This window comes from Tauraco erythrolophus, chromosome 18 (assembly GCF_009769465.1).
Source record: "Tauraco erythrolophus isolate bTauEry1 chromosome 18, bTauEry1.pri, whole genome shotgun sequence".
Classification (NCBI taxonomy): Eukaryota; Metazoa; Chordata; class Aves; order Musophagiformes; family Musophagidae; genus Tauraco; species Tauraco erythrolophus.
This window is the reverse complement of record NC_141482.1, coordinates 2,572,225-2,582,682: the sequence shown is the minus strand read 5'-3', so window position 1 is coordinate 2,582,682 and position 10,458 is coordinate 2,572,225. Positions and strand designations below refer to the sequence as shown.

The window sequence follows — 10,458 nt, the reverse complement described above, 5'->3', positions numbered from 1 at the left end:
GATTCTGCCCCTCTACTCAGTTCTCGTGAGACCCCACCTGGAATACTGTGTTCAGCTCTGGAGTCCCCAACATAAGAAGGACATAGAGCTACTGGAATGAGTCCAGAGGAGGCCACGAAGATGATCCGAGGGCTGGAGCACCTCTGCTATGGAGACAGGCTGAGAGAGTTGGGGCTGTTCAGTCTGGAGAAGAGAAGGCTCCGGGGTGATCTTATAGCAGCTTTCCAGTACCTAAAGGGGGCCTACAGGAAAGCTGGAGAGAGACTTTTTACGAGGGCGTGTAGTGACAGGACAAGGGGCAATGGCTTTAAACTGAAAGAGGGGAGATTTAGATTGGATATAAGGAAGAAATTTTTCACTCTGAGGGTGGTGAGGCACTGGCACAGGTTGCCCAGAGAAGCTGTGGCTGCCCCATCCCTGGAAGTGTTCAAGGCCAGGTTGGATGAGGCTTTGAGCAACCTGGTGTAGTGGAGGGTGTCCCTGCCCATGGCAGGGGGGTTGGAACTAGATGCTCTTTGAGGTCCCTTCCAACCCAAACCATTCCGTGATTCTACATAATAAACCTCAAGGCACATAAATGCTTTACAGCACTGAGCCTTTGCTTGCCTGAGTTACAGCTGTGATTCGCTACGGGATCAGAGCAGCCACATCAGGGTATAATAAAACAAGGTATTTCTTCGTGACGTATTTTTATTTGGAGAAAACTAATAGGAAACAGAATTTGTGGGTTTTTTAAATTATCATTGTTTTTCTAGGTTTTCTAGCACAAATAGATAAACAATATTTTCTGGGAAAAATCTGGTGATGTGATTGAACTGGTCAAAAGTGACAGCAGAAGTTGTTCTCCCCTTGGTCATACAACAAACACCACTTTGGGAATATAAACCTTTTAAGAAAAGAATCAGGAAAAAAGAGAAAAAGACCATCTAAGAGAGTTATATTTGCAGGAGCACTTTTCCACTCAACAACTGTGTTCTCGGGTATTCCAGTATGAGAGGCAAAGTGCTGAAAACAAAAGAATTGTCAAAAATATATTGCTAAAGCTGCATGACATGACAGAAAGCCATTGCTGAGATTCGTGTCCTTGCATCTCTTCTACATGCAGGTTTTGACCAACTGTGGTTTTCATGCCAATGGAATTTTTCCTCCCCAGGATGGAAAGTAAGAACCTCTTCCTAAGCCTGTTGCTCTGCTACAGCTTGCTCAGAGTTGCTGGTTCTCATATGGTCATTGAAGAGAAGACAGAATGCAACCTGACAAGGAGCAACAAAATGCATCTCTCAGATCTCCCACCCATCTCCATAGTAGGTTAGTAAAATCTGCCATTCGGTGCCAAATTAACAAGATTTGCAGGCGATACCGTTGTCGATTAATACGGATTATTTGTGACAGCTTGCTGCAACATCGCGATTTCAGACAAATGCCTTAGTAGCGCGCGGAACTGCGGTGGCAATGCAGGCACAGCATCCAAGAATAGCGATGTGACAAACCACAGTTTACAGTAAAAAAAAAATAAATAAATCACACAACTGGTTTTAGTTTCACAGATTTCACTTCAGGTCCCATCATATTGTAAGTCTGTCTAGATTGAAGAGAAGGGTTTTTCTGTTAATACGGGCATTAATCTTCCTTTGAAAGTCTAGTGCAAATAGAAAAAGTGAACGTAACGTTTCTTTTTTTAGGGTCTGCTCTTGTGGCAGAGAAATCAACAGTTCTCTAAGGTATTAATAACCTCAGTTTACCTGCATGCCAAGTGATTTTTAACCAGGGGAGGAAAAGAGGGAGATCCAGAGGGCATCCATTTATCCAAGACAGGACCAGCTATGTCATAGAATCATGGAAGGGTTTGGGTTGGAAAGGACCTTAAAGATCATCCAGCTCCAACTCCTGCCATGGGCAGGGACGCCCTCCACTACACTAGGTTGCTCAAAACCCCATCCCACCTGGCCTTGAACACCTCCAGGGATGGCAGATGTCCCTGCCGTTACTGGCAGGTGACCATCTGTCCTGTTAGGGAAGAGCCTTTTTAGGGCAATGCTTAACTCTTTTCTTCACAAAATTTTTTCCTACTGTCTGCCCTAACTCTTTCAAGGTAATTTAAGCCAACTTCTTTCTTTCAAGAAACTTACAGGTGTTTGGAGATAATTAGCTGCAGAATATCATTCATAACTGTGTCAAAATTTTAATAATTAAAAAAAAAAGCTTTTCTTGTTTAGCTCCTTTCTACAGGCTTTTAGGCCTTTTGCTTAAAGCAGGTTGGCTTCTTACCTTCTTTCCTATATTTTCTCTGCAATCTTGCTCAGGACATTTCTTTAAGGAGAAACAGTTGCCCCACATGTGCCTTTCCAATGAAACTGGAACCTCTGAACCCTGAGTTAACTCAAGGTTGTTTAACTGCAAGTTTACTAAAGCTTGTGCTGTTCTGCAGCCTCCCAAGCCATATCATTTCATGGTCCTTGTGATCCGAGATGCCTTCAGTCTCACATTTCCAATAATTTTTTTATTCCAATTAAAATCAGAGATACAAAATACACTCCCTTCAGCTGATTTCTCCATCTTCTCACAAAAACGTGCCCATGCCTTACACATGGCAGACAGGGTATGTCATGCCATACTGCTCTGCCAACAGACATCCAAGATAGCAAAAATCCCCTAACGCTGTCAAGTCCTTTTGATTTGGATGGTTCTGCGATGCCTCCCAAAAACCCTTCCTCCCTCTCTGCCCCGTTTAGTTGTCTGCAAGAGACACCTCATCCTGCAGGAGCAGAGCATCCATGGATCCTCACCACTCTGAGGTGAAACCCAAGTCTCTTCCATAGTCTGCTTGTCTTGGATGACTGTTCCAAAAAGGAAAATACAGATGCAAAACCTGCTGTAACACTGTTGGCCAGGGCTGCACTCACTTTCTTGGGGCACAAGACATTTCCAGAGGTATCTCAAGGCCTTTCTGCAGCCCAGTAGTTCAAAGGTGAGAGGCCAGTCTGATCCCCCGCTACCCCATAGCTAAAGAAAACTGAAATAATATAAAGTGAGTAATAAAACTGAGACAAATCATTCCTTTTTTTTTTTTCTAATTCAATAGAATCTGACCTAAGTTTTGAAATCGTTTATTTTGGAGCTGAAATGGCACATGCTCAAACTTTTCTGGGTTTTATTTTGGACAACCAGTAGCCACATTACCTCTATCACCTATTAACTGAAATAATTGAATAAACTTGATAAACTAAATAAAAATTAATCGAAAGCATGCACTAATGTATGGCATATGAAGAGCGTTTGAAAGCCCCTAGCCATGACCTTTCAAATGGGTGGAGAAAGAAGGTGCAGGAGAAAGGACACGTGCTGACGTTGTTTTGGGGTTCAGGTTCCCAGACCAAGGGACCTTCCAGCCCTGCTGATTCCTCCCCCTGAGAGCAGGAGGATGACAGCAGATGTCATCATTTTCCCTGAAGTGAGCTGGGAATAACGTCCCCTGCCTCACGTCAGCATATTGTGAGACACAACCAGAGGCCCATCCTTTCTTTTCGACTTTTGCCGGGCTCTGTGCATTGCACAGCAGCTGGATGGAGCCATGTCTGGCTGAAACGAGTGGGAATTGTTGCTAGAGGGAGAGAGACCACCTCGGAGAGAGTCCTGCAGTGGATGGAAATGGGTTGAAATGGGAGAAACTAATGCAAACAGGGGAAAACAGCTGGAAAAAGCAGCCAGACAGAAGCGGGAAGGGCAGGGTTGGCTCCTCCAGCGCTGCCACTGCCCCCTCTGCCAGCAGCCCCAGCAAAGCCCCCGCAGCGCGCGGGGGGGACGATGAAGCCACACACGGTGATATTTATTGTAACAACAGTGTCATGGCAAAAGACCAACGGGCTGGTCTTTCCCATCACCACCACAGAAACAATTAATTTAGGGCAAATATTAAGCGAGCGTTTAAATAACCACAGCCTCCTCTCCCCTCCTAAACTGTCAATTTCTTTATGATTTCTCAGTTATACATATCTATTTTTGTATCAGCTAACAGAAGAATTCCATGTCAGCTTTGTTTAAACATTTTGGATAGAGCTTCCTATCTGAGTGACGTTTTCTTACACCAAGTCCTGTTCCTTCTGGTTGGCCACACGGAACAGAGGTGAAGGGGCTGATGTTACAGCTGAGTTTCTACAAATTGCTGCAGCCATCCTTGAGTAATAAAACTCATCTGCAACCAGCTGTTTACACACCTGCCAATCATCACAGTGCTCGTGGTCTCAAAAGATGATATCTCTGGCTCAAATTCAATAAAACCCGCGGCCGGAGTTGAATCACATCTTAAAAGTTAAGCAGAGGATTTGCTGGCATCAACTGGGAAAACACGCAATCATCTAATGAATATGTATTTTTTTATAGCCCTTCAAATCACAGTTGTATCAACAGAGGCTAGAGGTGTGTGCTATCAATATTTTCACAGGCCTGTATCACATTTTCCTGTGTTGTCACAGATGAGATTTATAAGGAGCTGGGCAGTTGGGCAGCTGTTGACAACATGGTAGGTAGAGCATGAGGAAAAAGAGATTAGAGGCCAGTTGGGAAAAGCAGGTGTTTGACCTAAGCCAGAGGAAATGCAGAAGAGGCAATTCCAGCACTCACCTGTCAAAAACAAAAAAAAGCATCTTTACATTTCCCTCGCATCTGCCCACTGGGCATCATTTTCTTCTTTTCCAAATTTCCTGGAATAATTAAGGCACATTTACATCACGCCAATGTTTCAATTTCTGTTTAATGACATCATATACCCTTTAAGTGAATGTTATTGAAACAATTTTATAGGCCAGACAATCCTGTACAATTGAACCATGGAAAGTTAAATGAACGTAGATGTAAGTGGCTTACAAGCATCTTGGTTACCCTCAGAAAGTTTCGAAGGGCGGCATAACAAAGCCAGCATAACCTGCCAGCTGGAACCGACCTAAACCACTGGTCCTGGTTGGTGCAAGGCCTTTTTAAAGACACGCTCTTATCAAGCAACAAAAACTTCACATGCCTAAAGCACCGTTTTTCCTCCCGCTTTTTCGTAGAAATATATAACCCTAACTACAAGGATGCAAGGATAACAAACGAAACCCCCCAAAACAGCTCAAAGTGTGTATTCTTCATTCTGCAATTCTGTAAATCCTGGCCATTATTAAATATTCAAAAAGAGATGGCTAGCAAATACTGGAATAGACGAGGAGCCACCATTCATCGGTGGGCGTCTGTAAATTTTGTATCCCAGTCACTCCTGATATACAGTTAGTGGTTGGTACAAACCTGACACGCACAGAACAAAGGGATCAAAACCAGAGCAACAGATTAGTGAGCTGGGAAGCGTCTCTCGCTTTAACAGTCTCGCTGTGTTAGATCCCAAGACAAGTCCTAGTCGTGGAGCTTATATCTAGAAATAAACAGCATTAGAGCTGGCATGACAACAATAACAACAATGGCAGTGAATGCTATTAGCCCTCAGGGATGATAGCAGGAAGTTAATATTAGTGATTTGATCTAAAGGAAAAAAAAAGTTACATCAGACACAGCCTGAACACACCCCCTAAATTTACCAGGTCTCAACTCTACAAATATTCACAAACTTTTCAAAGCTACAGGCACGTTAACAAAACACCTTTGCAAGTAATGGTAGGTGAAAAAGGAGCAAAGAACTGAGAAATGAAAGGTGGAGTCATACAGATGAAGAGTTTATGCCTTTTTTTTTTTTTTTTTTTTTTGTGAAAATCAGCGCAAGCTTGTTAATTCCTGCCAAAATTATGCAGGTAACACCACCTTTTAACAGAAAAAATATAGAATTCTAAATGTTTTTCCTACTTTTGTTCACATAACTAATGTTCCTAAGTACCACCATCTTTTACAGAGACCTCTAATTTTATTTCCCTGAAACGATTTTCCTTGTTCACATCTGACCATACACTGTGTAAAAAAACCCTCCTAAAATACGAACATCAGCGTATGTTATAAAATATATATATAATATATAAAGTATATATAAATACAAACAATAGCAGGAGTTCAGACACGCTATGTGTAAGGAAGGACGGCTCCTAGGGATGGACGTCTTCGCTGCAGAACACGCAGTGATGAAGTGGCCATGCAGGTTATCTGCCTTCTCTCGCACAAAAATAGCATTAAGCATCTCAATTAAATAACACATGCTGTAAAATTGATTTCATATGATGTAAAATTGATTTCATATTATGTAAAATTGATTTCATATGACGGAAAATTGATTTCATATTATGTAAAATTGATTTCATACTATGTTGTGCTGTTCTCTTTGAAGATTTAACTAAAAGATCCCAGAAAGTCAGCAGGAAAGAGGCAGAGAACAAGAAATCTTCCAAGGTAGGTGGCTGTTCAGAAAACATTGTTGAATTAGAAGCATTTATTACATGTGTAGTTTTCCTCAGTGCCTTCATTTGCAAGGCTTTTGCAGCCATTCCCTGATTTAAATAATTTACGTACAGTTTGAAGCTCTAAATACTGTAAAAACAGATGCGAAACACTAAGGGTGGAAAGAAAACTCTGATCTTAGAATAATTAGAGGTTATTGTTTGGGTTTGGGGGGTCTTGTTGGTTTTGCTTTTGGTTTTTCACAGTCTTCTCTTACACAAAAGGCACTTTAACCTCGAGCTGGTTGAAGTATTTGTCAAATTATTTGGGCATCCACCATAAAGAGGTACCATTCCTGGTCACCCCGTGTGGGTTAACTGTACAGGCTTTGCAGCCCGAGGGCACAAACTCGCCGCCTGCTGCTTTTTAACTGCAGGTGCCAAAAAGTTAGAGGTATACAAAGAAGTTGATATTTGGCTGAAAAGACAAACTAGTAATTTTATCAGATCAGTAGATTCAGACTGATAGATTTCCTTAATGTGGTGTTACCCACAGGTCTCAAATGTGAAATATTACATGGGCTGGACTCCTGTATTTTAAAGATTGTCTACAAAAATAGAAAATAACCTTCTAACTTTATTTTTAGTATGTTGTGATAGCCATTTATAGCCACACCAGTCATTGCTGCAACCAGAAACGTTTAGCACTCCTTTTTCTTTCTAACTGATGCCTTGTGTGGTCAACCTTCCTTGAAGCACTTCCTAAATCCCCAGGATGACCCAGGTTGAAAGAGGCCTCGGGATGTCATTTAGTCCCACCTTAAGCTCAAAGCAGGACATTCTTGCAATGAAAATTTATCAAAGTATTTTGGCTTAAAAGCCAAAGGCACCTAGAGACCACAGAACATTTTACCTTAAAATTGCAACTCCTCAGAAACTACCAAAAGTGCACAGGATGCCAATAGCTGGAGGTCTCCAGAGGCCTCTCCCAGGTCCTTTGATCAACCCAGTTTTCCACCTTTCCAAATGACAGAGAGAGAAGCAGCACTCCTTGCGTAGGCTGAGAGATCTTTTTCATCTCACTTCCCTCTGTCTGCAGTTAAGGATTCCCATGCACAAATCTGATGCACAAAAGATTACTGAGCTCCAAAGGCAGCTTAACAAACCAACCGTGCGAGGTAGAGCATGGTCACCTCCCCTCTCTCAGCCTCACAGCTCAGGAAACAAAGGGGGTACCAGCCCCACAATTCACAGGGAGGTTCACTCTTCCATTTGAAAAGTTTGGGGATCCAAGAGTAATTCCTTATTTGTTGTACTGATAACGCCGTTGTCTTTGCAGATTCTTGTGTCCCTCTCTTCGCTGCTGCCATGTTCTTCCTTAGAGAGCGTTTTCCAACACTCTTATCCAGTCATGTTTCTAATTGCCCAAAATCTGGGGCTCATGAGGTTTAATATTTTGCTCAGTAGGTTGTTCTCAAGCCAGCATGTCCCACGATCCAGTCCCACCACTCCTCTGCGTTGTTACTAATATAGGTCTCGCTGCTCGCAACCGCCGACTCATCTCAAGCCAGAAGCTCCCATGGTTCACTTTCTTTGCACCTATGCTTTACTCTGACCCGTACTCATTTTACATTTATATGAATTTTCATGTTTTTTCTTCTAGAAAAATGCTCAGCTGAAGACACCTCCAAAGCCAAGGCCCACACCAGCTGCCGACTGCGTGCCAAACTTCAAAACCTGCAAACCACACTTGAATTCGTGTTGTAACTACTGTGCTTTGTGCAAATGCCGGATTTTTCAGACCATCTGCCAATGTCTAATGTTAAACCCAAAGTGCTAAGCCAAACTGGGAACACAATCAGGCTTCTGTCTTTCATTAGCTTCTCAAGTGTGTATTTCAAACTGCCTCGTGTATAGCAATTGAAGTAGAGAGCTTTGAAGCTGGCAGCTTGGGTTAGCCCCTCTTAAAATTAAATGGACAATGTTTTTTTTTCATGGGGTTAATGCTATCATAAACAGGTCTTTTCAGGGAGCAAACAACCAGGGAGATTGACATTGAATACGTATTTTTAACAAAACTGATCTGTGTTTTAGGAAGAATTCTGGGTTCTTGTTGATTTGGAGCTTTCTTGCTTGTTTAGGGTTTGAGGGGGTTTTTTTTGAAGGTTGGTATTAACCACAGACTGCAGTATTGTCTAACCAGCACCACAAAACCTGCACCAATGGCACACGAATGGCCACGCTAGAACAGGACTGGTTAACCCAGTGAGGGACCCAAGCTTGGGTTTGCCCGCCAGGACAGCACAGTGCCAGCCTCCAGCACAGCCAAAATACCATGGTGAAAATGCAGGTTTCAGGGTCAACTCCCTTTTCACACATTCAGCAAAAACCAGGATGAGAATTTATATAGGTTATTCTACCTGAAAAGACAAAACAATATGGCAATTTTTTAATCATCCCCAGCTGAGCATCAGTACATCCACTTCCAAGGTTTTTGTCATTCTACCAGCAACCAGAATCTCCATGGTTTATAATATACACCTGTATTTGAACCCTGAATGTATCTGTGCCTCCTGAGTTAAAACTCAGAATATTTTCCCCAGCCATATCTGTAGGAATAGAGTCCTCAGCCCTTCTTCTCCTGCTGCCAAGGACACTGTGCATATAGAGCCCAAAAGCAGGAACACATATCCGGGACTTTAAGGAAGAAAGGAAAGCTGAGCAAAAAATTAATGTAAACCCCACACACATCTTGAAGAAAACCATTACAAGCAATCTCCCTTTCTTTGCCTATTCTTACTATTGGCGACCCCCAGCATGAATTCAGGTGGCAATCTCCATGTGCTGCGTGCAACCAGTGACCACAGGAAAAAAATAAAACTACCAAATGCTGTATCAGCCCTTACAGGCTCAGAAACAGCTTTGAAGGTATGGCTGAAGCTGAAGGCAGCAGCAAACAGGTGTCTAGAAGACATCTTTCTCTCGTTCTCAAAGCTCTTTGCCTTAATCTTGAGTTATCCGAGATGGGACGGGAGGAAACCCCTTCTTGGTTAAACTACCAGGAGAGATGCGGTGGGTCACAGGAGAGCAAGGTCAGAGCAGACCCAGAAGCTGCCTCCAACGTTGAAGACTCATCTGCCAGACTCCAGCTCTTGCTTTTTTACATCCTCTGTTCTACATCTACAACGTTCCTCTCCCCTACACCTTTTTCTTCTGTGGGCCTTTCTTGATTTTAGTATTTTCCCTTCATCCCACTGCTATTGCCAGTCACAAGAGCCATGTGCTCTCCCAAGGCTAAACCACATCGTGCATGTTCTCTCCATCTGCCTGCTAGATGACTGCACCAGTGTCCCTACCGCTGCTCTTTAGCTTTCACAATCGGATATTTTCTAACTATTAATTTCTAATCACAATCCTGAATTTTCTAATGTTCTGTGCAGGTTTAATGAAGAGAAAAATTCTTCACGGGTTTATTTCTAAGCATAGCTGAGGGCTCAAAAACCTCCCAGGCAGGCAAAGATGATACAGATGGTGCTTCTAAGGGGGCTCAAGCCATATGGACTTTTTTTTCTTCTAGTAATCAATCCAAAGCCCAGAGCTCAAAACGTCGGTCAGATATTGACAGAAATGTTTGTTCATCTAGAGATATAGATAGATGACAGATTAAGCTACGAAAGAGCCCAGATGATGACAGGATGTCACTGTGTTCCTTATCTTTTATAAAACACATCAGCTATCAGATATCATACAAGCCTGAATTTTTTTAAATGTACATAAGAACATCTTGTAATCAGACATCCCGGTCAGGAATCTGCGGGCCATTCAGGATAAACAAGGATGAGAAGGAAGAACGATACATTGCAATGGGCTTAGGAAACAGAATTGGGCCCCTCCTTTTTCCAGATAAAGATGCAGGTTCTAGATAAAGATGCATTGTTTCTAGATAACAATGCAATTGTTTCAAAACTCTTCTAACTATAAGACATTGTCCTTGGTTGATACTAAAATCGTATCAATAATCACACAACTTCTCATGTGGAAACAATACCATTTCCTCATCAGAATGTCCAGCTAGTCAGAAAAATTATATTTTACCAGGGTGGAGGGG

At 42.4% G+C, this 10,458-nt stretch overlaps 1 protein-coding gene across 1 annotated transcript; it reads left to right on the top strand.

Annotated features, from left to right (window-relative positions):
• The first annotated feature begins 1,127 nt into the window (after positions 1-1,127).
• Positions 1,128-8,190, top strand: ASIP (agouti signaling protein). The gene is made up of 3 exons (XM_086622948.1): positions 1,128-1,308; positions 6,302-6,363; positions 8,014-8,190. Exons 1-3 carry the CDS (start codon positions 1,128-1,130, stop codon positions 8,188-8,190), a joined length of 420 nt encoding a protein of 139 aa, XP_086479074.1.
• The last annotated feature ends 2,268 nt before the right edge of the window (positions 8,191-10,458 follow it).

What these genes read in the sequence shown, in the direction of transcription:
- ASIP (XM_086622948.1), top strand. Translation starts at nt 1,128, where the DNA reads ATGCCAATGGAATTTTTCCTCCCCAGGATGGAAAGTAAGAACCTCTTC. An exon ending in CCCACCCATCTCCATAGTAG is followed by an intron (nt 1,309 to 6,301) that starts GTTAGTAAAATC and finishes TTCTCTTTGAAG; the next exon opens with ATTTAACTAAAAGATCCCAG. An exon ending in AGAACAAGAAATCTTCCAAG is followed by an intron (nt 6,364 to 8,013) that starts GTAGGTGGCTGT and finishes TTTTTCTTCTAG; the next exon opens with AAAAATGCTCAGCTGAAGAC.